We start from the raw sequence: 27,994 nt of genomic DNA, 5'->3' as shown, positions 1-27,994 counted from the left end.
TGTGTGTGTGTGTGTGTACTGAGCAGAGGTGAAGAAGAGGAGGATGAAGCTGGGAACGGAGGATGGGAGGAAGAGTGGAATAAGCGACAGGCTAGCTATCAAGGGCTGTGTATGCATGCCTGCAAGTGTGAATGCGTGAGTGAGGAAGAGGGAGGTGGTTATCGGACTGAAACAAAGACGCATTTTGGAACCCCGAAACATTAACGGAAACTTTAAACTTTTACCAGCAAGAGCTTGGCTACTGTGCCGGGTCCCGGCTTTGTTTCGAGGCAGGGGAGGTTTACAATAAATGCAGGGATAAAATAGCCCCAGATCGAAAAAAAATTACGCAAGAGGGGAATCCCTTGGATAGTGTTTGTTGGGGGTAACGAGAGAATGGCGGCCAACATGTACCGAGTGGGAGGTAAGTCTTTTTTTTTTTTTTTTTGAGACCTCAGCGTGATTGTTAGCTAGCTATGCTAGGGTAGTTAGCTAGCTGATTTGCATTTGGTAGCTAGCGAGTGATAGTTATTTCCGCGAAGGCTGGCTAACTAACAGGCTAACGCTACCTAGCTAACTTGTTAGCAGGACATGTCAAATTAGAACGCGTTCCTTGGCTATTGGTAGCGTGAACTAGTTTAGCTTACGTAGCTTGATTTAGTTGGCTGTAAGACTTTAATCAACTTGCAGTGTATCGTTAGCTGGCATAGTTAAGTTTATATAACTAGCCATTTAACGCCAGTTGAAACCAACAAGTTAACTTGAGTATGATAAAGTTACTCAAACATGTTTGTTTTACTTAGCCAGGTAACGTTAGCATACTCGACTGCAAGCGTTAGGTACCATCTGTCACTTGGTTTGGCTAGATCGCTAACGTAACGTCAATTTACAGCTAGCTAGCAAGTTAGCTTGCTGGCTCTGTAGGTAGTTAGCGTATGCTACCAATCATAGTACGACAATTGATTATAGCTAAGTGGGAAGCAGCTTTATTGTTCAGAAGATCATCCCAAACTTCAATCTGTTCCGCAATTTATACTCATCGTTACCATTTAGCTACATTGTTTACATAGGTTACAAAATGGTGCATTTAGCAAGCTAACAATACTCACGTCTGTATGTTAAACGCCGGTAAACGTGTGTTAGCTAGGTCGCAAGCTGGCCATAGCTAAACCGTCTGGATTCCTCTTCAACCCACAGGGTCGACAGCTTTATTTTACCATCAACATTGCAATTTTATGAGATTATATTATTGGTGGTGGGAAAGATTATCAACATCAGCGGTCTTGACTTGGTGCGACGTTGATGTTCTTAATGTCTTGGCTTGAGTCCGTGTTTTGGTGGATGCACAGCCACTGACTGAACCAGTGAAATATATAGTTATATTGATACACACTGATACATTCTTGCTATTTTATCGGTATAGTATAAGGTCCCACAAGAGCGTCTGTTTTTAGGTCACGGTGATTAAACGGTGCAGTGTCAGAGGAGATGCTACCTTGTTTCTGTGCATAATACAATGTAATCAAGCTCTTGTGCAAAATAGCCCCACAGAAAGCATTGGGCCAAACATCATTGATATGATTACTACTAGTAGATAACGTGTTGCAGTACATTAATTATGATAATGAATGCCTTCTTTTACAGGCAACAGTATAGATGGATTAAACCCCTGACTGTCTGAAAGCCACATGACAGCAAGGCATTGTTTCGGTTGCAGCATTATGCATTTATTTAGTCTCAACGAACATGGCAATTACAGTATGGTATTTCAACCTTTTAAACCCCCTCACCTCAGTTATCTTGGCCTTGAGACTGTGCCTGAGATGGCACTGTTCTGCAGATGGTAGTGTCTTCCGGCCTGTCTGTTGATAATGCCTGCCTGCTTTTAGTCCCCCACATCAGTAACTTCGCAACACTGCCTCCCAGCACCTCAGAGCGCGACAAAATACTTATGCACCGTCGACCTACTGGAGGGAATCTTCCCCGAGAGCTCGAGCAAGAGTCAACCATTAAGTCTAATGTTGTGATGTTCATGCTAATTTTCTTGCTCCAGTCAAGGTGGTCACAAAGACCAGTGCCTAGCAGAATGTCTACCCATTTGGGCAGCTCTGACAGCACTCCTACTTAGAGATGTGTTCTGAATAAGGGCCTTGGTTTGGTATGTGTCTAAAACCTGTTGTTTATGGTGAATTTCAAAGTAAAACCAAAGTGTTGTGTTAAGCGAGTTCTGTTATCTTCCCAAACAGTAGTGACAGCACATTGAATGCTGTCACAGCTACTAACTGTTGCTGCTTCTCCGTGGTGAAGCTTTTACTTCTGACGTGTCACTCTTGACATTATGCGTGTGGAAATTAAATTGAGCCCTAATGATTAATTGGGATATGAGGGCGGCCTGTTGTATTTGCTCAGTGAGGCGGTTAGTCCCGAGGGTCCCACATTTCATCGTTTTAAATGTTTATCTGCACCTCATCTGAAAGAGTATAGTCTAGTGGATATAGGCCTACTACTGTATTCAAAACAGTAATTTACCTCACAGAAACCCACGCGTCTCTCTTCTCATGACTAGCTTTTACTTGCCTCCATTAGCTGAATTGAATGGCTTGGTCTAGGGCTATGCCCAGTTTTATATCCAGAGGAGCCTATCGACAGGCTGGGTACAAGTCCTGTTGATATAAAGCGCATGGAATGAATCAATGTGCTTGCCACAGATGTTTTGTATGTAGCAATAGACTCACTAGTAGGACTGTGATGGTCATGGAAATTTGGATGGCGGTAATCGGCCAGCCAAATGACCGTGGTTCACATAACTGTTTGAATAACAAAAAAATTACTATCATTTTTAGGGATGCACGATATATCGGTTAACATATCGGAATCTGACGATATTAGTTAAAAATGCCAACATCGGTATCGGCCCGGTGTCTAGTTTAACGGTGATGTTAAAAAACGATTTCAAAGCTACCGTGCATACCTAATATAACGTAGGTACATGACGTAATGACGCCACATAAAATTTGGCGCTACACGTGCAACACAGCATTCCTAATCTAGCCCACAATGCCTGCTGTGTGGATCGAGCAATCAACAAGTCAAGCAGTCATTTGAAAGAGTAACAAGACTTCAGCGAGACAACTCAAAGACGAAATCCATTAAAGTCAAGATAATGGAATTCATTGCCCTTGACAATCAACCGTTCTGTCGTGGGTGATGTTGGTTTTCGCCGACTGGTCGAGCACCGGTACACACTACGAAGTGTGCTATTTTTCAGATGTTGCCCTACCGGAGTTACACAGTAATAGTGTCACTGCTATTACCTTACATACTATGGAATGCCGTTTGGGTCTTTGCGTGTCAAAAAAGATACAGTAGTACTGTCAAAGCTGTATAAAAATGTCAGCAAACACCGGCCACGAACGATGTGTTTACAATACCGCTTTGGTAATAAAGCATAATTTGTTCGACCGCAACTTCTGGGCTAGCTAGCTTTAGCTTGGTACCTAGCTAGCACCAATACAACCAGCCTGAAAACAATGACCAGTAAAAACTGCAGTCATTTTCATTATTCTTAGCAATGATTTAGGAATCCTTGTAAGTATTAGCTAGGTTGCCACTTATTGTTCGCCTATTAAAATTGAACTTCAGTAAATTAAAATAAATATCTAGCCAGCTACTGAACCCTGTTGCCCAAAGCTAACATTATAAGCAGCCAGCTAGCTTCATCTGGCTAATGAGGCTCGACCGGACCGGGTTATGTGTTGTGAAGCTAGCCACAATAAGAATTAGGCACAATAGTGGAATTTGCAGTTTGCCTTTAAAATAAAATTGTCATTAACAGTGATGCAAATGAATACAAATAGTAGAATTATGCCATACTTTTATTTTGTAAGCTAACCCAAAGTCCGCTTTTGTGGCTAATCCTTATTGTGGCTAGCTTCACGTAGATGGGTCCGACCACCATTAATCAAATAACCCTAATTTCTAAAACAGTTCTTATTTTAGATGACAGCTAGCTAACTGTATAGCTACAGCTACTCAAACAGATTGTCATTTTGCTATGTTTTTGGGGAAGAACTACATTGTTTGCATCCATGAGCTTGCTTGCTTTTCTTTATGACCAGCACTGTAGGTGCACGAGACAACTTTACCGGCATCATAGCATACATATCGATGAATCGTTGTGACATATGAAATACGAGTGATTGTGTAATAACTACGTAAAAAAATGTATGAATGCTTTAAATTATTATTTGACGTGCAGTCATATTTAGGTCCTGATTGGTCAACAAGCTTGTTTGACACGTCAAATAGTGTTATATTTTTTGACACGCAAAGACCCAAACGGTGTTCCATAGAAATCCTGGTTGAGAATGAAATGACTGAACAAAGGAACAACGAAACAGCACAGCAAGTAAGTGAAATAAATTGGTTTTGATTATGTTTTACTGGTAATGGGGACATATTTAAATGCAAACAAAATAACTTTTTGGTCAGTGTGGTGTGTGTGTGTGTGCGTCACCTTTATTTAACTAGGCAAGTCGATTAAGAACACATTTTTATTTAAAGTGAAGGCCCGGACGACGCTGGGCCAATTGTGCGCCGCACTATGGGACTCTCAATCACGACGGATGTGATACACCCTGGATTCGAACCAGGGACTGTAGTGACACCTCTTGCACTGAGATGCAGTGCTTTAGACTGCTGCGTCCGTGTGTGTGTGTTAACTATTTAACTGTACCAGAATGCTTAAAAGGCCACAACATTTTTAAATATCGGTTATCGGTATCAGTTTTTTTTTTTGGCAAGGACAATATCGGATATCGCTATCAGCCAAAAATGTCATATCGGTGCATCACTAATTATTTTAAAACACGCATTTTCTCTTTACCTTCTCTCCCGACTGCATCTGCTGCCATAGAAAGATAATTAATAAACAGGCTTCCCTATTCCAGTCAATGATGGCATAATGTGTGGACTGGACGCCATTGAGAGTGTACCCAGAGGCTCAAAGCAGGAAGTAAAAGCAGGAAGTGTACCCATCAATATGTGCTGTGATTTGTTGATTAAACTCAACTGACATTACAGAAACTACATTCCATTGCGTGAGTCACATCAGTTAACAATACATCATAGCATGCAGCCATTGCGACTGTACCCATGAGTTTACCAGTCATTGCCAACTGCACGAATGCCCGGCTGTCCCGTCTTCAGTCAGCTGTTAGGTCCCTACACAAATATATATTTTTTATTCTTCAAATAACTATTGGTGATACTGATATTTTTATATAAAATCCTAAAAAATGAACATCATAGACATCTGGTTAGTGCTGACAAAGTATCTGGGCTAAGGTTGTCTTCTCAGACTGTGTTCCCCATTCCTCTTAAAAAAAGAAACTCCCTGGGCCATTGATCCGCGAGGCACCGCTTCAGCCTACTGTCTCTCACTGATTCAGGCAGGCAAGGAGCCCCCATAGCACAAAGAGGGAGGACACGGGGCAAGACGGAGAGCCTAGAACATGGATGAGTGTGGAGAAAGAGGGATAAATTGTTGAATGGAAAGAAAATAGGGGACCTCTTTCTCTTCAGCATTGAGACAGACAGCATAGGACTTCTCCCTGTAGTAGTGCGAGAAATGTGCTCCCACTCCAACCAACCCCCCCCCCCCCCCCCTTTATAGAATGGGTATGATGCATTTAAGTGATAATGCCCAAGAAGCCTGTGTTTGGAGGATATATTGGCACAGGTGTTGTTAGGCCTATATACAGTGCCAATATATCCTCCAAACACTGGTTTCGAGGGCATTATCACCTTTATACAACGGGTTACCAACATATTCAAATAATGATTGATATATTTTTATTTAAAACATTATTTTGATGAATTTATTCATACTATTTCTCCGCATGTGTGGTTCCCACCGTGAAGCATGGAGGAGGAGATGTGGCGGTGCTTTGCTGGTGACACTGTCTGTGATGTATTTAGAATTCAATGCACACCTAACCAGCATGGCTACCACAGCTTTCTGCAGTGATACGCCATCCCATCTGGTTTGTGCTTAGTCCCACTATCATTTGTTTTTCAACAGACTGTTTGAAAAGCACTCCAGGTGAAGCTGGTTGAGAGAGAGCCAAGTGTGCAAAGCTGTCATCAAGGCAAAGGGTGGCTACTTTGAAGAATCTAAAATATATTTGATTTGTTTAACACTTTTTTTGGTTACTACATGATTCCATATGTGTTATGTCATAGTTTTGATGTCTTCACAAGAATTCTACAATGTAGAAAATAGTACAAATAAAGAAACCCTGGAATGAGTAGGCGTGTCCAAACTTTTGACAGGTACTGTGTGTGTGTAAACACATTTTGTTATAACATAACACCTGAATAACGAATGAACCGTATATAAAACCAAACCAGTCTATTGAACATATGCGTTGTTGCCTTTAGGCATTCCAAAAAATACGGCTATAAAACAATAACCCACATTTGGATATGCTACAAATTACAAAATGGGCCCAAATAAAGTAAACCAAATAAATGAGTGCAAGTAAGTATTTCAAGGCACACTTAACAGAATATTTTAGCCTAGGCCTGAGCTACATTTCTTTCGATATAAGACGCATCTGTGAATAGGTTTTGAAAGTTCAACAAATAACTGCAATGAAGAACTATTCGGCCTATTTTCCTTTTCATTATATCTTACCTAAAAGGTTTCTGGCAAGGAACACAAGCATGTTTACCTTTTCTGGCTTTAATAGACTGTGGGGTAACAATCAGTAACCTATTGCCTGCTGTACTGAAAACACAATAAGACGGAAGACTTATTGCACAGATGCAGAGGTAGGCCTATTTGCGGGCGACGTTGGCCCAGAGAGCAAAGTGACCCTCTTTCGCTCTCCACCATGAGTGGGTCATCAGATCCTCCGATGACATCTTCGAGTAGGTAGGATGTGAGCTCTGCGCTGGCCCACTGTTGCGCCTTGTGTGACAGGTTTACTTCGCTCTCCCAAGTAGACCGCCCAGGGATGTCTTCTATGGTGAGCATGCGTACTCGGTCTCAGTGGAAATTGTCAGAAATCACCATTTGAAAGGGTTTCGTATCACACAGTAGGCCTACGATGTGTGGTTACAAATCACCATTCAAAAGTGTCGGGTACTACATTACCATATGATTTGGTTTATATTTGTTTATTTGCACACAAGAAAATATGATTTCCACATTGTACTCTAATGATTAGACTCGAATCGGGTGGTTTGTGCATTACACAGGGTCGTCACTAGTTGCCACAGTCATAAACCCCGCCTATTTCTTCAATTTTTCTCTAATTAAAATCTGCTTTTAAACCTAACCCTAACCTCCACCCTAACCACATTTCTAACCTTATGCCTAACCTTAAATTAAATATATATTTCCCCCCATTCATTTTCTCGATATAGCCAGATTGTTTACTGCGTTGCTCGGTAACGATGCGCTTCCCAAGCCATGGATTAAAAAAAAAAAAAAACTATCAACGATGTTTGGACAGGTCGAAGGGAGGATGTGTCATTCCAGACATCGCCCAACCCTAGTATGTCATCACCAGTTATCATATATTTGCTTGTGTTTTGTAGATGTGTTGAACAGTGTTTTTGATTAGTCAGCACAGTCATTTAGCTGAGAGATATGGTACAGGCCCAGTGGTCTTCGCTGTGACCTGCAAATGACCCCTAAAACACACGGGTAGGTTTCCCTTCCACTCCACTGCTAAAACCAAAATATTGGCCAAATGGGGCAAAATATAATGCATCATGCCATATAACTGGCGAGGAAGCCATTATGGTGGGTTAAGGTTTGATATTATAACCTAGACCTTAGTTGTAGGCCTATAATAGTGCAGGCATACATCAAACCTATTTTTGTGTTGTCTTGGAAGTGATTGGAAATGAATAACATCCTACCTACTATGGTTAATTCATTATCACTTCAGCAACTCTGGAATAACCGACTACTCCTCCTTGGTCAAACATTGGTTAGCCTAGTATTTAAATCAAATCAAATTTTATTGGTCACATACACATGGTTAGCAGATGTTAATGCGAGTGTAGCGAAATGCTTGTGCTTCTAGTTCCGACCGTGCAGTAATATCTAACAAGTAATCTAACAATTTCACAACAACTACCTTATACACACAAGTGTAAAGGAATGAATATGTACATATAAATATATGGATGAGCGATGGCCGAACGGCATAGGCAAGATGCAGTAGATGGTATGGAGTACAGTATATACATATGAGATGAGTAATGTAGGGTATGTAAACATTATTTAAAGTGGCATTTAGGCTGTGCCATTTGAAAATAAACCCATCCCAGCCAGTGTGAAGGCCTAGTAGTAGCTATAATCTTTAGTTATCTTGTGTCTGCTGAGGAATTTAGCCAGGCCTATGACACTGCAGCCAGTCTTTTGAATGGGATATTCAGTGTTCGTCAAATCAAAGTTTATTTGTCACGTGCACCTGAAATGCTTACTTACAGGCCCTTAGCAACGGTGCAATTTTTAAGTAAAAAATAGGTATTAGGTGAACAATAGATAAGTACGGAAATGACAGTAAAAAGACAGTGAATAATAACAGTAGCGAGGCTATGTACAGGCACTGGTCAGTGCCGTTGACCCTGGATAAACTATCATTGGGCTGTGTGAAAGAGATGGAGGCCCACCGTCTCTGTAGGTAAAGGCTTCGAGCTTAGTTCATTGAATGGAAGTCTCATTTTGTGTCACTTTTTTAGTCATACCAGCATGTTTCATAATGTAGCTGTATTCTGAGAAGGGAATTAAAATTCCTAGACCTCGCATGCAAGCACCAATCATGTTATGAGGTAGCCTGGGATGTCCGAGTGGATATTACCTCACTTGTCTTTTGAAATGGAAGACACACAGACAGGACAGGACGTGTTGTGCAAAGCTATTCGCTCTCCCTACCCAGCACCAGTCGCCATTTTTGCTGGATTTATTTTGCCTGGCCAAAGCCTGCCTGCGTGATGTCATTACTGTGGTGGGTAGTGGGTTCCCCTTAGTCATATTAGTAATTGACTGTACAAGGACTCACATTCCAAACTCCTCACACAACAAGGGTTTTCCTTTGAACATGTTACAGTAACCGAAGAGATCAAGTTCAAAGTCCCGCACACTGAATTAACATGATACAAATTTGTATGATTTCTACTTTCTCTTTCCCTTTCAGATTACGTGTACTTTGAGAATTCCTCCAGCAACCCTTACCTGATCCGCAGAATAGAAGAGCTCAACAAGGTTGGTGGAATAATCGGTCCTTCACATCTAACCTCTGATTTGGTGCGTTTACATAAAAAAATCTTGCTGACATTGACAACCCCTTTGTAAAGGTTATCATATCTGACCTTATAGCCAGTCTGTCTGTAACCCATTCATACCCTGGGATGATGCTGGTGGTAACACACACACACAGACAGTAGTGACAAGATGCTGGTACAAGAGCCGTTACATAACGTGGCTAGCTGTAGCAGTAGTGTAGCGGCGTATGGCACATGCTTGTTTCCCAGTCAAAGGATTAAGCTCATTTATGTAACACTCTTAAATTGAAGGGGTTGTGGCGAACACCACTATGAAAACTCAATCTAATGGAAGTAGAGGAGGAGGGGAATAATATACAGTTGAAGTCTGAAGTTTACATACACCTTAGCCAAATACGTTTAAACTCAGTCTTTCACAATTCCTGACATTTAATCCTAGTAAAAATTCCGGGATCACCACTTTATTTTAAGAATGTGAAATGTCAGAATAATAGTAGAGAGAGTGATTTATTTCAGCTTTTATTTCTTTCATCACATTCCCAGTGGGTCAGAAGTTTACATACACTCAATTAGTATTTGGTAGCATTGCCTTTTAAATTGTTTAACTTGGGTCAAAGGTTTCAGGTAGCTTTCCACAAGCTTCCCACAATAGGTTGGGTGAATTTTGGCCCATTTCTCCTGACAGAGCTGGTGTAACTGAGTCAGGTTTGTAGGCCTCTTTGCTCGCACACCCTTTTTCAGTTCTACGGGATTGAGGTCAGGGCTTTGATGGCCACTCCAATACCTTAACTTTGTTGTCCTTAAGCCATTTTGCCACAACTTTGGAAGTATGCTTGGGGTCATTGTCCATTTGGAAGACCCATTTGCGACCAAACTTTAACTTCCTGACTGATGTCTGGAGATGTTGCTTCAATATATCCACATCATTTTCCTCCCTCATGATGCCATCTATTTTGTGAAGTGCACCAGTCCCTCCTGCAGCAAAGCACCCCCACAACATGATGCTGCCACCCTGTGCTTCACGGTTGGGATGGTGTTCTTCGGCTTGCAGGCCTCCCCCTTTTTCCTCCAAACATAACGATTGTCATTATGGCCAAACGGTTCTATTTTTGTTTCGTCAGACCAGAGGACATTTCTCAAAAAAAATACCATCTTTGTCCCCATGTGCAGTTGCAAACTGTAGTCTGGCTTTTTTATGGTGGTTTTGGAGCAGTGGCTTCTTTTGTGCGGCCTTTCAGGTTATGTCGATATAGGACTGATTTTACTGTAGATATAGATACTTTTGTACCTGTTTCCTCCAGCATCTTCACAAGGTCGTTTGGTGTTGTTCTGGGATTGATTTGCACTTTTCGCACCAAAGTACGTTCATCTCTAGGAGACAGAACGCGTCTCCTTCCTGAGCGGTATGACGGCTGCGTGGTCCCATGGTGTTTATACTTGCGTACTATTGTTTGTACAGATGAACGTGGTACCTTCAGGCATTTGGACATTGCTCCCAAGGATGAACCAGACTTGTGGAGGTCTACACATTTCTTTGAGGTCTTGGCTGATTTTTTATTTTATTTTCCCATGATGTTAAGCAAAGAGGTACTGAGCTTGAAGGTAGGCCTTGAAATACATCCACAGGTACACCTCCAATTGACTCAAATTACGTCAATTAGCCTGTCAGAAGCTTCTAAAGCCATGACGTCATTTTCTGGAATTTTCCAAGCTGATTAAGGCACAGTCATCATAGTGTATGTAAACTTCTGACCCACTGGAATTGTGATACAGTGAAATAATCTGTCTGTAAACAATTGTTGGAAAAATTCCTTGTGTCATGCACAAAGTAGATGTCCTAACCGACTTGCCAAAACTATAGTTTGTAAACAAGAAATTTGTGGAGTGGTTGAAAAACAAGTTTTAATGACTCCAACTTCAACTGTGTGTGTGTGTGTGTGTGTGTGTGTTTTTGTGGAATATTTTCTACAATGTAGAATAATAGTGAAGACAAACTATGAAATAACACATGGAATCATGTAGTAACCCAACAAGTGTTGAAACAAATCAAAGTATATTTATTTTAGATTTTTCCAAGTAGCCACCCTTTCTTTGCCTTGATGACTGCGTTGCACACTCTTGGTATTCTCTCAACCAGCTTCACCTGGAATGATTTTCCAACAGTCTTGAAGGAGTTTCCACTGCTGAGCACTTGTTGGCTGCTCTTCCTTCACTCTGCGGTCCAACTCATCCCAAAACATCTCAATTGGGTTGAGGTTGGTTGATTGTGGAGGCCAGGTCATCTGATGCAGCACTCCGTCACTTCTTTGCAGCAGTTTGACCATGAAGGCCTGATTCACGCAGTCTCCTCTGAACAGTTGATGTTGAGATGTTTCTGTTACTTGAACTCTGTGAAGCACTCACGAGACTCCCAGTTACACAATAAATGTTATTTTTGTTCGATAAATATTACTTTTATAACAAAGAAACGCCATTTGGGTTGAGCGTTATGTTCAGAAAACCAAAGCCTCGTTCCGTTCGACGAAAATTCCAAAAAGTATCCGTAATGTTCGTAGAAACATGTCAAATGTTTTTTATAATCAATCCTCAGGTTGTTTTTAACAAACATAATCAATAATATTTCAACCGGACCGTAACCTATTCAATAAAAGAGAGAAAGAAAATGGAGAGCTACCCCTCTCGCACGCAGGAACTAATCAAAGGACACCTGACTAGTTTTTAAAAATCTCGCTAATTTTTCAAAATAAAAGTCTGAAACTATGTCTAAAGCCTGGTCACAGCCTGAGGAAGCCATTGGAAAAGGAATCTGGTTGATGCCCGTCTTTCTTCCATTTAAAGGGGTAAGGAAACACAGATAATAAAAATAATTTAAAAAATCACTCCCGGGTTAGATTTCCTCAGGTTTTCGCCTGCAGAATCAGTTTTGTTATACTCACAGACAATATTTTGACAGTTTTGGAAACTTTGGAGTGTTTTCTATCCTAATCTGTAAATTATATGCATATTCTACGATCTGGACCTGAGAAATAGTCCGTTTACCTTGGGAACGTTATTTTTAAAAAAAACGTATTTTTAAAAAATCTGACCCCTAGCGTCAAGAGGTTAATTGAAATGCATTTCAGGTGACTACCTCATGAAGCTGGTTGAGAGAATGCCAAGTGTGCAAAGCTGTCATCAAGGCAAAGGGTGGTTGCTTTGAATAATCTCAAATGTAAGATTTATTTTGATTTGTTTAACACCTATTTGGATACTACATGATTCCATATGTGTTATTTCATAGTTTTGACGTCTTCTCTATTCTACAATGTAGAAAATAGTAAAAATAAAGAAAAACCCTTGAATGAGTAGGTGTGTCCAAACTTTTGACATGTATGTATGTATGTATGTATGTCATTACTATTATTGTGACTGAGTATGCGTCAGAAATGGTATTCTGTTCCCTATCTAGTGCACTACTTTTGGCCAGAGCTTCGTTGAGGCTGCCATTTCATGTCAGGCTGGGAATTGCCAAGGGCCTCACGATACGATGTTATCATGATACTTCGGTGCTGATACGATATGTATTGCGATTCTATATGTGTTATGATCCGATGACGTGATTTTATTTTTTTCCACACGTATTGCTCACTACGTTATATGTCTGCTGCAGAGAGACGAGAGCTTGAGATTTGTTTTGATCAGTCATGGAAATAAGAAAGACAAATATTCAAGAAAGGCAAGCTTTGGAAGTGCCGCCCAATAGTAATTGACCGCTCTTGTCACGTCTCTCTCAGACGGCCAATGGGAACGTGGAAGCCAAGGTGGTGTGTCTGTTTCGGAGGAGGGACATCTCGGGCAACCTCAACACTCTGGCCGACAGCAACGCAAGTGAGTACAACCGTCTTTCTACCTGTTTACTTCAGTCTCTCTCTTAGTCTGTCAGAACTCTGTTCCGACACTGCGTTCTAATACATTCTGCTTGAGAGTGGGCTAGTTCTTATCTCTATGCTAAACTAATGCTGTGTAGTCTAATGCTGTGTAGTCTATGCTCTCTGTAAAGTTATTGAAGAGCATTATTAGTCTAGACGAAACATCCTCTTTCATAAACCAGTTTATTATCTCCATCCAGGATATGAGTACTGTTTTGTGTTCCAATCAGATTGGCATCTCCCTCTGCACTACCAGCAGGCAATTGGCTCTCTCTCTAAGTAGATGGGTGCTCTGGTTGCGTCCCAAACGGTACCCTATTCCCTATATAGTGCACTACTTTTGACCAGATCCTTATGGGTCTTAGTGCGCTACTTTTGACCCATCTATGGAATAGGGTACCATTTGGGACACACCTCAGTCTCCTTCTGAAGCACAACTGTGTGTGAGAGACTGTGCATAGTGCTGTCCCACTGCAGCTTTTAGTAGGAAGTGGATACTGAAATAGGATTCATTCTCTATGGAGAAGGGGAAATTAGTTTTTGTTTCTATCGTGAATCATACTGTACTTGTTGTTTGTTGTAGTAGGACTAATAGTGTCTGGCTATTGGTTTGAGAGTCAGTGTTTAAATCACACACAGTCAAGGGTATCTCACTGAAGTGACCTGGTCCAGAGAGGTAGCGATGAAGAGGTAGAGAGATATAGGGGGGAGAGAGAGGAGAGGTGGAGGGAGAGCGAAGCGGGTGCCGAGGTAGTTAGGTGATGCTAATGACACACCGATGACTGAGTTCTCATTGGATTCTCTCACACACACCTCTAACATGGTGGGCTGCATTCAGTGCTCCAGACAAAAGACACTCCGATCCACACCTCAAAATGGATGCATTATCGACCTGGAATGCAACTTTATAGTACTTAGACTATTTGGATAGAATGTTGATATTTCTTCTTTTTTATTATGTGAGGTACCTGTGTACAGTATCTCCAGTTTGGTTTCACTAAAGATACTTAGGCTATTGTAAGTCACTCTGGATTAGAGCTTCTGCTGTGAAGAAAAACATTGGTCCTGTCTGTGGCTGTTTAGTGACAATAGTCAGTCCAGTAGGAGGCAGGCATGGCCAGGAGGAGCAAGGTGGGTGGGTGATCTCCTCTCCTGCCTCTCAGCCCTGGAGCTCTGCTAGCCGTGTGGTTATGTCACCGCGGTGTGTTGGCGTTAACTGGCCCTGTGGCCTATGTGCTGTGGAGGTATTCCATCTACCCTCCCCTGGAGGTCAGCGGAAAAACAGAGGGCCCTCAAACTGGCTGGAACCAGTCTATGAGCCTGGGAGAGAGGAGGAGGCTGAGGTTGTGTTCCAAATAAATGGCCACAACTGGTCCGGCGTACTGACCGTGTCCAGTCTAGCCCCAGTCAACCTTCGAGAACTGGTCTGGCCTTTTTGCCTGGTCCGCTCCGGTCTGGCATTATTTTGTATATACACCCGCTGTCGGCCGTTACGCAACTCTATGTCTTTGGTCTCCCTCTCCTGCGTTTTGGCTCTGGCGCCCCAAAACAAAATGCCTGTACTCCAGCCTCCCACTCGGCAGAACAAGCCACTGCTTTGGCACTGTCCTGTTATACAGGACCAGGGCTTCTTTCTCCTCTCCCACCAGACCCCCTCCTGTCCCCCCAACACCCCCTCTCATCTGAGTGCAGCCCCCTGCACCCCTCCCTCTCTGCCTATCCTCCGGTCCAGGCACACTGCTCAGAACAAAAGGCCCTTGATGTGTCCCACAGGGCTGCGGCACGCAATGGGTTAACTCTGACTTGCCTTGTGTCTTTGTCAGGGAAGAGTGTATGTGAGAGACTGTGTGCAGGGAGAGAGAGAGCGCGTGTGCTGGTCTGCCCGTTTGTGTGTCCCTCCTGTGTGTGTGTACAGTATGCGTTTCTTTTTTACGTGTGTGTGTGTGGGGGTAGATAATGGGGGGGATGGGCGCCTCAGGTTTGGTGCACAGGGTTTCCCACTTAGTCTGGCAGGGACTCGCCGGACAAGGGAGGGGGTGATGGTGGAGGAGGGGGGTTGAGGGATGGCAGGAGGGGTTAACAGAAAGGGGTGTGGTCTGAGGTCCCCTCCCTCTACCACTGACAGGGTTTCCTTTGGCTGAGTGCAGGGGCGGAGTCCGTGGAGATCGAGAGATAGTCCTGCCCAGTGCTCTCTCCCCGCTCAATTCACCACCCCCGCCACCTCACACACATTACTGACTCACCCTCCTGAAATTTAGGAATGTACAATCTAGTAGTGTAACACAAGGTATAATACAAAACTGTCTTCCGTATGAGGAAAATTAATGTTTCTATATCAGCATGGACTCATTTTAGCCTGCCAGATCATTAAGGCTATATGCAGTCATTTTTTTACATTGTAAGGGCATACTAGGTCAGTCCCTAGAATAGACAGGAATAGTTTGTCCTTCCGAGCAGGAAATGATGTTCATGGTCGTATTGGTTACACTTACGTAGTAAGGACCGGTACAAGATAAAGTACCAGGGCATACAGTGCGTTCAGTATTCAGACCCCTTCCCTTTTTCCACATTTAGTTACGTTACAGCCTTATGCTAAAATGGATTAAATGTATGTTTGTCCTCAGTCTACACAAAATACCCAATAATGACAAAACGAAAAACCAGGTTTTTTTTTGATTTTTTTTGCAAATGTTTAAAAAAAACACACCTTATTTACATAAGTATTCAGACCCTTTGCTATGAGACTCGAAATTGAGCTCAGGTGCATCCTGTTTCCATTGATCATCCTTGAGATGTTTCTACAACTTGACTGGACATGGATTTGGAAAGGCACACACCTGTCTATATTAGGTCCCACAGTTGACAGTGCATGTCAGTGCAAAAACCAAGCCATGAGGTCGAAGGAAAGGTACCAAAACTTTTCTTCAGCATTGAAGGTCCCCAAGAACACAATGGCCTCCATTTTTAATTGAAAGAAGTTTGGAACCACCAAGACTCTTCCTAGAGCTGGCCGCCCGGCCAAACTGATCAATCGGGGGACAAGGGCCTTGTTCAGGGAGGTGACCAAGAACCCGATGGTTACTCTGACAGAGCTCCAGAATACCTCTGTGGAGATGGGAAAACCTTCCAGAAGGACAACCATCTCTGCAGCACTCCACCAATCAGGCCTTTATGGTTGAGTGGCCAGACAAAAGCCACTCCTCAGTAAAAGCCACATGACAGCCCGCTTGGATTTTTGCCAAAAGGAACCTAAAGGACTCTGCCAGTGAGAAACAAGATTCTCTGGTCTCTTTGGCCTGGTTGTCAAGTGTCACGTCTGGAGGAAACCTGGCACTATCCCTATGGTGTAGCATGGTGGTGGCAGCATCATGCTGTGGGGATGTTTTTCAGCTGCAGGGACTGGGAGATTAGTCAGGATCGAGGCAAAGATAAACGGAGCAAAGTACATAGAGATCCTTGATGAAAACCTGCTCCAGAGCGCTCAAGACCTCAGACTGGGGTGATGGTTCACCTTCCAACAGGACAACGACCCTAAGCACACAGCCAAGACAATGCAGGAGTGGCAAATCTCTGAATGTCCTTGAGTGGCCCAGCCAGAGCCTGGACTTGGAACCCAATCTAACATCTCTGAAGAGACCTGAAAATAGCTGTCCAGCGACGCTCCCCATCCAACCTGACAGAGCTTGAGAATCTGCAGAGAAGAATAGGAAAAACTCCCCAAATACAGGTGTGCCATGCTTGTAGCGTCATACTCAAGGCTGTAATTGCTACCAAAAGCTATTCGACAAGGTACTAGGGTCTGTAATGTGTCTGAATATTTATGTAAACGTCATATTTCAGTTTTTTCTATTATTAGTAAGTTAGCTAACATTTCTAAAACCTGTTTTTGCTTTGTCTTAATGGGTTATTGTGTGTAGATTTAAAGTTTATTTTTTAATTGAATCAATTTTAGAATAAGGCTGTAATGTAACCAAATGTGGGGGGTCAAGGGGTCTGAATGCTTTCCATTTGCACTCTATATAAAGACAGACTTTCCAGCATTTCCAGATTTCTATGAAATGTGACCTATAATTAATTAAATGTAAGTGAAGTAGTTTTCCTTCCATAAAAATGGTAATTAAGTTTGTTAAAAGTATCATCCTCTATGAGGAAATGGCAATCTTTTTTTTTTTAATGGTCTGCTTGAGATACAAATTTGAGGTGGGGTTTTTGAAGTGTGTCCCCCCCACCCCATTTTTCCCCTCCCAATTTATGCTTCGCCACAAATAGGAGTATAGGATGAGTCAACATATGTCCCCGGAGGCAGCTGTTCCATCCTGTGTTTGTGTTCCGGCACTCACTTTCTGAGCTTTATCCCTTTTACTGTAATCCATCAAATGTTTATTTCTCAATAAAACTTGAAAAAAAATATATATTAAAAAAAATTATACAAATTATACAAAGGTAAAGCGGGATCTTCATCCCCACAGCCACAATTATCAATCAGTTGTATTGATGTGAATTATTTTTATCATACCCTGATCAAGATTATTAGAGCCCATAGAATTGGAAAGTGTGCTTTGTTGCTCATTTTGTTTTTGTGTGTTTTTTCATAGGAGACTTTGAGGAGGAGTCCAAGCAGCCCACAGTGTCTGAACAGCAGAAACACCAGCTGAAACACAGAGAACTCTTCCTCTCTCGGCAGTTTGAGTCTTTACCAGCCACTCACATAAGGTAATCGAGAGAGAGCGTGTGTGTCCTGAGGCGTAGACTCACCACATAGCAGTAGCTGCAAACAAGAGTTCTGCCATTGAACCAGTTCAACCCTGACAGGATATAGTGTCATATGACAGGACTGATATGTCCATTCCTGACTTCCCTCATCAACTCATCCATGACCACTGGCTGCGTCCTCTCTGACTTTAAAATGGCCAGAGTTGCGCCCCTTCTCAAGAAACCAACACTCGACCCCTCTGACGTCATAAACTACAGACTGGTATTCCTTTCTTTTCTCTCAAACACTTGAGCATGCTGTCTATGACCAACTCTGTCGCTATCTCTCACAGAATGATATTCTTGACCCTAAGCAGTCAGGCTTCAAAACTGGTCACTCAACTGAGAATGCTCTCCTCTGTGTCACGGAGGCTCTCCGCACTGCCAAAGTTGACTCTCTCTCACTTATGTTCCCATCCTACCGAGTTCTATCCGATGCCTTCGACACGTGAACCATCAGATCTTCCTCTCCAGCCTCTCAGGCCGTTCCTACCAGGTGACGTGGAGAGGATCTGTGTCTGCACCACATACTCTCACTACTGGTGTCCCCCAGGGCTCAGTTCTAGGCCCTCTCCTCTCTCTACACCAAATCACTCGGCTCTGTCATATCTTCACTGGTCTCTCCTATCATTGCTATGTGAATGACACTCAACTACTTTTCTCCCCCCCTTCTGACACCCAGGTGGCAACACGCCAGTCAGCTTGAATGTCGGCCTACTACTTCAAGCTCAACATCAACAAGAATGAGCTGCTCTTCCTCCCAGGGAAGAGTCCTTAAGGTCCTTATCTCCCGTCTGGACTAGTGCAATTTGTTGTTGGCTGGGTTCGTCACTCGTGCCATCAAACCCCTGCAACTTGTCCAGAACACCACAGCCCGCCTGGTGTTCTCTTATGTCACCCCACTCCTCCGCACACTCCACTGGCTTCCAGTCGAAGCTCGTATCCACTACAAGACCATGGTACTTGCCTACGGAGCAACTACCATGCCCCTCCCTACCTTTAAGCTATGCTCAAACCCTACACCTCAACCAGAGTACTCCGTTCTGCCACCTCTGGTCTTTTGGCCTTCCCACCTAAACTTATCTATGGCCTATTCATAACCATTAAGCCAGTAATGTGTTCAAAATGTCCCTTCGTAACATGAACCATCACAGTTCAGGCTCTTGATCTCAAAATAAGTTGAGGGGTTATAAGTGTAGAAATACTTGAATTGTGTTGAAATTTTCTTCAATATTTGTAACTTGTTCATTTACAGCATTTCCACAGACATTTATTTTGTTTTCCAATGCCTTATTGGGGATATATTACAGTATCGAGGATTGGTGCAGGTCAGTTCAGATGAATAGTGTGTATTGCATGGTACCTTATTGACCTCTGAATGCTCTTCCCCGGTCACCCCTCTCTCTCTCCCCAGGGGGAAATGTAACGTTACACTCCTCAACGAAACAGACGTCCTCGCCGGATACCTGGAGAAAGAGGTGAGCTTCACTTTTTTTACAATGAGGCAAACTGGACACTAAGGATTTATTCCAAAATATTTGCATCTCCCCCAAATATATTTGTATTACTTTTTTGCGCAAGGACTGTAAAACACAAGGAGAAATTAAAGGAGGAGAAGGAAGGAGAAAGTAGTACTGTAGGTACTGAAGCATTGAGTGACGGTGTAAATCAGGGATGGGTAACTTTGATGGGACATTTGCAACTCAATAGATCAGGGGTCGGAAACCTTTTTTGTGTAGATTGTCAATTTTACAATTTATTCTACCAATTCTAACGATCTGCGTGCCAGTAATGATTTGCATATGTGCACTACAACTAATTGTCTATATTGAACATCTAATTGCCCACAAACGGATGAATTCGCTCGCTAAACAGAGGCGCTGTCCATTAGCACCATGGGCTTGATCTTGGAACACAGATTCTCCTGGTGAATGTGATAGTGACAATCTGATCTAAAATCAGCTCTGTGAATCCTTTGTTTCCCCACCATAGCGGGGCCATCGTCAGTTGTAATAGCCAATAGCTCTCTCTCTTAAAAATGACCTGCGATGGCTTTTGCCACATCTTTCCCTTGAGTAGTACAATGCATGGGTTTTAGGCCACGCTCCTCATGTACCTGCTCTGAGTCACAGTATCATGGAATGTCATTCACATCCACACTCATCAAGAGCCACACAGGTGCATCTTTTAACGCTACAGTTTGCTGTTCCTTTACATTTTCAACCATCTCGGTAATGCGCCTTTTCAACAGTTCTGGCAGACACAGGCGTTTCTTTTATCTTTGAGATGATTGTCTTTGTCAGGCAATCCATCAAATAAAGCCTGCGAACTACTGAGGAAAGCCTCCTTGATATATTCCTCATTTAGCAAATGGTTTTCCATGTTTAGGAATGCCCTGCTCAACTCTAACTCCCCTCTGTAGCTTGACTTTAGACTGCATGTAGATTTGTAAACACACTGCTTTGCTTTTCATACCTGGACACGGCCCTCTTGATTCCTTCATTATTGTCCGCCTCCCCCTGAAGTTTTTCTCATGTCTCGTTTTAAAATGACGCCGTACACTTGATGTCCGACAAACAACAGTTTTAAGAATCCATACTCCTTTGTCCAAGAGGCAATACATGACTGGACATCTGCCTTATTTTCCATTGACATTTTGTGTCCTGAACTTTTTTAAAGAACAAAGGAAGGCTTGCTAGCTGCTTGGCATGTGAAAACGAATCTCATCTTCAGTGTTGCCTTGGTTTTGAATTAGGCGGGAGAGGCGTGGTGGGTCGTCTTGCACAGAACTAATAATATGAAACTCCTGCAAAATCTTGAAAGCCCATTGGCTAATCAGGATTGACACCCCTTGGGAACTACAACATTGCAGTGAATCCCAAGATTCAGAAAGCAGTGTCCATACCACATTATGCAAACTTTTTTTTATACATGTATAGAGATGCCGGCTATTGTTGATCATTAAATTTTGGTTACAAGTCATGGGAAAAGTGATGAAATTTGATCTTTCAAAATGTATATGAACCCTGGCTAGAGTAACTTACCAATATTTTATTTTATTAAAGTTAGCTGACATGGGCTAATTGAGTAACTGTCAGTGTCTGACAAAAGAGAAACTGCTTATGCGCACAACCAAATGTTTTGCTATTCTAACTCTCAACAGTAAGTTAAGAGTTATATTACTGAGTTTCTGAGTGGAACTTGGTCAGAAGGGGGGCTGGCTGCCAGTTGCCCATCCCCGATGTAAATTCTCTAGCCCCAAACTTCCATCTGTTTTCTGTGCTCCAGGAGTGTTTCTTCTACTCGCTGGTGTTTGACCCGGTCCAGAAGACCCTGCTGGCGGACCAAGGAGAGATTCGGGTGGGCTCCAAGTACCAGGCCGAGATCCCCGACAAGTTAGCCGAAGGTCTGTGTCTGTCTGTGTGTAGAAGGGGGGTGTTTGGGTGGCTGAACTCTGACCTTTTACACCGGCCTATCAGGTTGCTGCCTATTATAGTGATCATAGTGCTCTCAGACTTAACACACATTTAAGTTGGGCCCCATTTCTAAAAGTGCTAGGTTTGAAGAATGTCTGCTATCTATCACGTGTCTAAATTATTTGAGTTGTATGGGATCGTAAATCATGAGTAGGGAGAAATCGGTCATGTTTTGGAATGGAAAAGGGGAATCTGTGTTCCTGTTGGAGAACTCAATTTTCTGCCCACTGAACACGACGTCACTTCCCTTCTGACAGCAAGTAGTGTAGTTAGATGTTGCCCTCTTGTTTTATCTTCCCTTGTGTAGCCTAGCCAGTGTTAAGTTGAAGGTTGCCATTTTGGGAAGGTTGTTTGTGCCTTTGTGACACTAGTTCAGTCTGGTTAGACCGACATGCATACCTGTCCATTTTGTGGTTTTCACCTTCTGCTCTCATTCATCTATTTCTCTTTGACTCATCTCTCTCCTATTCATTTATTTCACCATTGCCTCTCCTCTCAAGTCTTTCTCTCTTGTTTCCCAAATAGTGGGTGACGCAACCACAACCAGTGTCTCTGTCTGTCTGCAACATTTGTTAACATGTCTGATGGTTGTCCTCTTGCTGTCATCTCTCCCAGGTGAAGAAGACACCCGTATTCAGGAGAAGCTGGAGGTCAAGGTGTGGCACCCCGACAACCAGCTCAAAGACCCACAGATCGACCAGTTTCTGGTGGTGGCTCGGTGAGTGTCCCCTGGCCCTGTCCCCCTCCATCTGTCACACATTGCCCTGGTTACACCCTGTTGCTATGGAGGTCCTTGTCAGGGCCTTGTTGTCATGAGCTTGGAACACATTCTGAAGTAATGTAAACTGGTTGGCTTTGAGTTGCAAAGTGTCCACCTTTTTGAGCTTGATATTAGTGTATTGAGATTTTGCAATGTTCTCAAGACATCTTTGAATGGTCTTGCCTAAGCGGTGTAGTAGCAGTAGGACTCCAGTCAACATACAGCATGTTTGGGCCCAAGTCTGTTTTTGGAGGGAATCGACATTATGTAGGGAACGACCTCAAGCTGCAGCACCATCTAGTGGCCATATGGTGAAAATTCACACCGATTTACAAAACTGCAGTCGATAGGGTATTTTTTGTCTAGTTCTTGATAAGTTAGGAGTTTGTCTGTTTCAGTACTGGGTTTGTCATTTGATTCTAATGATGATATTTGATGGTTGTGTGTTCCAGTGCTGTGGGGACGTTTGCCCGAGCCCTGGACTGCAGCAGCTCTATCCGTCAACCCAGCCTGCATATGAGTGCTGCGGCCGCCTCCCGAGACATCACGCTGGTGAGACACATACACTTTGTCTCGTCACCATGGGACATGGACAATCACTAAGCGCTCTGCATATAACCCTTAAAACAATGGATATCTACCTTGTCCTAATTAGTACATGTAATGTTATTCATTATATTGGACTATACACTCAGTGGGCAGTTTATTAGGTACACCACCCCGTTCATGAAAATGGTTCGTTCCTACAGATGGTGAGTCACGTGGCCGTGGCTTGCTATAGAAAGCATGCGGACAGGCATCGAGGCATTAAGTTACTGATCAACTGAATGTTAGAATGGGCAAAACCAGGGACCTAAGCGACTTTGAGCGTGGTATGATCATCTGTGCCAGGCGCGCCAGTTCCAGTATCTCCGAGACGGCCGCCCTCCTGGGCTTTTCACGCACGACAGTGTCTAGGTTTTACTGAGAATGGTGCAACACACTAAAAACATCCAGTTAGCTCAGTCCTGTGGACGAAAACAGCTGATAGGTGAGAGGTCGAAGGAGAATGGCAAGAATTGTGCAAGCTAACAGGCGCGCCACAAACAGTAAACAACCACACAGGGATCTACTCCTATCAGCTAAAAACAAGAAGAAGCGGCTCCAGTGGGCACGCGATCACCAACACTGGACAATTTGAAGAGTGGAAAAACATTGCCTGGTCCGAAGAATCCCAGTTACTGTTGCGTCATGCTAATGTCAGAGTCAGGATTTGGCGCAAGCAGCATGATCCCATGGACTCATTCTGCATGGTGTCAACGGTACAGGCTACTGGGGAATGTTCTCCTGGTACACGTTAGACCGCTGCGCCACTCAGGACCTAAGGCACTGCAATCTCAGTGCTAGAGGCGTCAATACAGACACCTTGGTTCAAATCCAGGCTGTATCACAACCGGCCGTGATTGGGTGTCCCGTAGGGTGGCGCACAATTGGTCCAGCTTCGTCCGGGTTTGGCCGGTGTAGGCCGTCATTGTAAATAAGAAGTTGTTAGTAACTAACTTGCCTAGTTAAATGAAAAATATTTCAGGCTGTTCTGGAGGCAAAGGGGGGTCCGACACAGTACTTGATGGGTGTACCTAATAAACTGGCCACTTAGTTTACCATGTAATGTCATTTCACATTTTTAAAACATTTCAATACGGTAACCTGTGTCTAAAATGACCAATATATCTAATGGTCCCTGCTCTCCCCCTCTAGTTCCATGCGATGGATACCCTGCAGAAGAACGGCTACGACCTCGCCAAGGCCATGTCCACGCTGGTGCCGCAGGGCGGGCCCGTGCTCTGCCGTGACGAGATGGAGGAGTGGAGCGCCTCGGAGGCCATGCTGTTCGAGGAGGCCCTTGAGAAGTATGGCAAGGACTTCAACGACATCCGCCAGGACTTTGTAAGTGTCCTCCCGTATTCCACTAATAGATATCTGGCTTGTGTTCAGAAAGAACAGTAAGGTCAAATATTTTGAATCTAGAAAGAGAAGTACCTCCTCCGTTTCAAAACGCACCTCCGGAACACCACTCTATATTAACTGTATCCTATGTGCGTTCATCTGGTCAGTGTTGAAGGATGTTCTGACTCTGTTGTCCCCAGTTGCCGTGGAAGTCACTAGCCAGCGTGGTTCAGTTCTACTACATGTGGAAAACCACCGACCGCTACATTCAACAGGTAAAATACACCACTCTGCCATTGAGCCACACTCTACGAAACAATGCGATAGTACTATGCATTGGCCTAAGTGATATATAATGCAGAATTGTCTTCACAAGCAGAGCTACTTGTTGTTACTTTGCAAATTGAATTGTATGTTTGTTTCAGAAACGACTCAAGGCAGCGGAAGCAGACAGCAAGCTGAAGCAGGTTTACATCCCCACCTAGTGAGTAACAGTCTGAACTGCAGCAGAGCCAATGCACAATCTCCATCATTACCACGGTAACTAAACACATCAACTCTCTCTCTCTCTCTACCTCCAGCACCAAGCCCAACCCCAACCAGATCATGGCTCCTGGTAACAAGCCTGGCATGAACGGGGCCGCTGGCTTCCAGAAAGGACTGAGCTGTGAGAGCTGCCGTAGTGAGTATTCTGCCATACAACTTTAGTTTGTGTTTTGTGTCTGGTCTATTGTCTGTCTGACTAACTGTAGTGAACAATCCCATGTGTGTAGTGTAGGTGATTTTGACGTATTTCTTTTTCTGGACATCTAACAGATCTCCCCTCTGTTGCAGCCGCCCAGTCAGCACAGTGGTACGCGTGGGGTCCTCCCAACATGCAGTGCAGACTGTGTGCATCCTGCTGGATCTACTGGAAGAAGTACGGAGGCCTGAAGACCCCCACACAGCTAGAGGGCGCCGCAAGATCTGGCTCAGTATGTCTGCTTTTATTAACCTGCTGCCCTAAACCACTCAAATACTGGGTGCACCTCAATAGCCTAGCTTTCCTTTATCTGCATAGGACAGGGAAGAGTGAGTTAATATCATTTTAATTTCCGAATTCTTGGTGGCCAAGCCGGTGTTATCAGATCATTACAGCGGCAGCAGAGGAGAGGAAGCCAATGTAGACTGATATGTTAACTCTTGGCCCCTCAGGAGTCAACCCCCCGAGGTCACATGACCCGCCAGGAAGTGCAGGGCCTGTCACCGTTCACGACTAGTGGGGGGCGGGCCAAGCTGCTGGCCAAAAACCGCCAGACGTTCATCCTGCAGACCACCAAGCTGACGCGCATCGCCCGCCGCGTCTGCACCGACATCCTGCAGCCCCGCAGCGCCGCACGCCGCCCCTACGCCTCCATCAACGCCAATGCCGTCAAGGCCGAGTGTGAGTATATGGACACGCATGAACATACACACACATTATATATATACACACACACACACACTTTCTGTAATGCTTATGGTGTTCTTTTCTCAGGTATGATAAGGCTGCCTAAAGCGACCAAGGCCCCTATAAAGAACTGCTCGATCCCTCGACCACCGCTGGCCACCATAGTGAAGGAACTGGGTAAGAAAATAGTCCAATCACAGAAGATCATTGAGATCCTGAGATGTCTTACGTTGCTGACACTGTGTGTATTTACCCACGGTTGGCGCGGACACTAAAATAACTTGTGTGTAGTTTTTCTCCCTAATTGTGTTTACGTTTCCATGCTCCTGCTGTCGAAATACAGTACCAGTTAAAACTACCTACTCATTCAAGGGTTTTTCTTTGTTTTTACTATTTTCTACATTGTAGAATAATAGTGAAGACATCATAACTACGAAATAACACACATGGAATCATGTATTAACCCAAAAATGTTGGGTTAATACATGATCTGTTCTTGACGTAATATGGACTTGGTCTTTTACCAAATAGGGCTATCTTCTGTATACCACCCCTACCTTGTCACAACACAACTGATTGGCTCAAACGCATTAGAAGGAAAGAAATTCCACAAATGTACTTTTAACACACCTGTTAATTGAAATGTATTCCAGGTGACTACCTAATCAAGGCAAAGGGTGGCTACTTTGAAGAATCTCAAATCTAAAATATATTTTGATTTAACACCTTTTTTTGGTTACTACATGGTTCCATATGTGTTATGTCATAGTTTTGATGTCTTCACTATTTTTCTAAAATGTAGAAAATAGTAAAAATAAAGAAAAACCCTGGAATGAGTATGTGTGTCCAAATGTTTGACTGGTACTGTATCATGAAGCGGTATGCACTTTTATTTTAAGTGGCTTCGTTTTTGATTGGGGTTCTCCTTTCCTCTCTCCAGCCATCCAGGCTCCACTCAAGCTGAAGGCCCCCAGAGGCACCCCCACCCCCATCAACCGCAACCAGGCCAACCAGCCCCGCGGGGGATCGGCCCTGCTCGGGAAGAGGCCCTTTGACAGCAGCGTTAGTACTCCTCGCACACGCATGCAAACACACAAACCACAACCGCCATTTTTACTTCCTCTATCTGTCAGTCCATACATGTGACACTGACCGGTTGTTGTTTGGTATAGACGGCCTCATTTACTGTAACCTTGGGTAGTGTCTCATGTCCCTGTCTACTCAGACTGCAGAGAGGGACAGACTGGCACTGGTTCTGGTTCCTCTGTAACAATGGGAGATCTACTGACCATCTGTCTCTCTCCATCACCGCTGAGCATAGCAGCATGACCACAGCTTGGGCCAAGTGGCTACACACACACACACCTCTCACTGTTCTTCTCTTATTGGTCACAGGCGTTGGCACTGCCGTTCCCCACCAATGGGAGGCCGTTCACATCAGGCATGAGGACCACCTCTCAGTCAGTGATCAAGCGTCAGAAAGTGAACCAAGGAGACGCGCCAAACCCTGTGGTTTTTGTTGCTACTAAATACACCAGGTAGGTCCTGGTCTCTGAGCGTCTGTTATTCTCTTTAGTAGCAGTCAGCAGGAAGATACAAATCACCTTCTGTGCTTTTTGGTTGAGAAATCTGCGCAGTTCTATATTGAACACCTGACAAAGGGATCAATCTTAGTCCAAACAAATTCTCCCACTGAATTTTTTGCCATATACCTGATTGATCCCTTTGTCAGGTGTTCAATATAGTACTATGTAGATTTCTCAATCTGAGATGAAGGTTTTTCTTCTTTGCACCTGTGCACTTTGACATTAGGCTGTGTTTTATACAGGCAGCCAAATTCTGAACAGATCTTTTGCCAATAATTGGGCAAAAAATGAGACCTGTGTCAACAAAGCCTTGGACTCCTAGGTGTGCCAATGTTGATCTGAGTCCTACAGATAATTCACCGTGTGTATTTCTGTCCCCTCCAGGGCTCTGAGGAAACACCTGACCCAGTCTGAGATGCGGCGGGCAGCCAGGAAACCACACCTCCCCGTCAGGGTCAAGCTGCCCCTGCCTCCCCGGCCCCTGGCTCTAGCCATCCTGCCCTCCAGCACCAGCGAGCCCATCGTCCTGGAAGACTAACCCCCCCACTGCGAAACAGGGAGGGCGCACCACCGCGCACCGACCTGCTAGTGTAGCAGCACAACCCCATACCAGTAGTTGTTTTCTCTCGTCGTATTTTTTAAATCTCGTCTTCTGTTCTGTTACCTCCCAAAAGCTGACGTGCTGCTCCCCCCCCCCCCCCCCCCCACACACACACACACACGAGTGACACCCACATGTATGCATTACATCTAGTACATGGCATCAATTCTTTACACACACACTACGCATACACTGAGTGTACAAAACATTAGGAACACCCCCTTTTGCCCTCAGGAACGCCTCAAACCCAGCAGCGTTGCAGTGCTTGACACAC

The 27,994-nt window shown here is 43.8% G+C and overlaps 1 protein-coding gene across 4 annotated transcripts; it reads left to right on the top strand.

Moving 5' to 3' along the window:
* On the top strand, positions 1-27,984 carry mta2 (metastasis associated 1 family, member 2). 4 transcript variants are annotated; one of them, XM_038995872.1, is made up of 18 exons: positions 1-403; positions 9,195-9,262; positions 13,056-13,149; positions 17,786-17,903; positions 19,357-19,420; positions 21,231-21,348; positions 22,034-22,136; positions 22,631-22,730; positions 23,916-24,104; positions 24,305-24,379; positions 24,530-24,588; positions 24,686-24,786; positions 24,939-25,078; positions 25,299-25,527; positions 25,621-25,710; positions 26,474-26,595; positions 26,929-27,071; positions 27,504-27,984. In XM_038995872.1, exons 1-18 carry the CDS (start codon positions 376-378, stop codon positions 27,655-27,657), a joined length of 1,995 nt encoding a protein of 664 aa, XP_038851800.1. In that variant the 5' UTR covers positions 1-375; the 3' UTR covers positions 27,658-27,984. The 4 variants fall into 4 exon arrangements, with proteins under 4 accessions (XP_038851800.1, XP_038851799.1, XP_038851798.1 ...); XM_038995871.1 differs by having other exon boundaries at positions 24,921-25,078; XM_038995870.1 differs by having other exon boundaries at positions 9,195-9,304.
* The last annotated feature ends 10 nt before the right edge of the window (positions 27,985-27,994 follow it).

Source organism: Salvelinus namaycush, chromosome 6, assembly GCF_016432855.1.
Source record: "Salvelinus namaycush isolate Seneca chromosome 6, SaNama_1.0, whole genome shotgun sequence".
Lineage (NCBI taxonomy): Eukaryota > Metazoa > Chordata > Actinopteri > Salmoniformes > Salmonidae > Salvelinus > Salvelinus namaycush.
The sequence above is the reverse complement of the archived record's forward strand: the minus strand, read 5'-3'. Positions and strand labels throughout refer to the sequence as shown.

Coding starts and splice junctions, on each gene's coding strand:
- mta2 (XM_038995869.1), top strand. CDS start 376: ATGGCGGCCAACATGTACCGAGTGGGAG. Junction 19,421..21,230: donor CCGGATACCTGGAGAAAGAG/GTGAGCTTCACT, acceptor TCTGTGCTCCAG/GAGTGTTTCTTCTACTCGCT. Junction 22,731..23,915: donor CCTCCCGAGACATCACGCTG/GTGAGACACATA, acceptor CTCCCCCTCTAG/TTCCATGCGATGGATACCCT.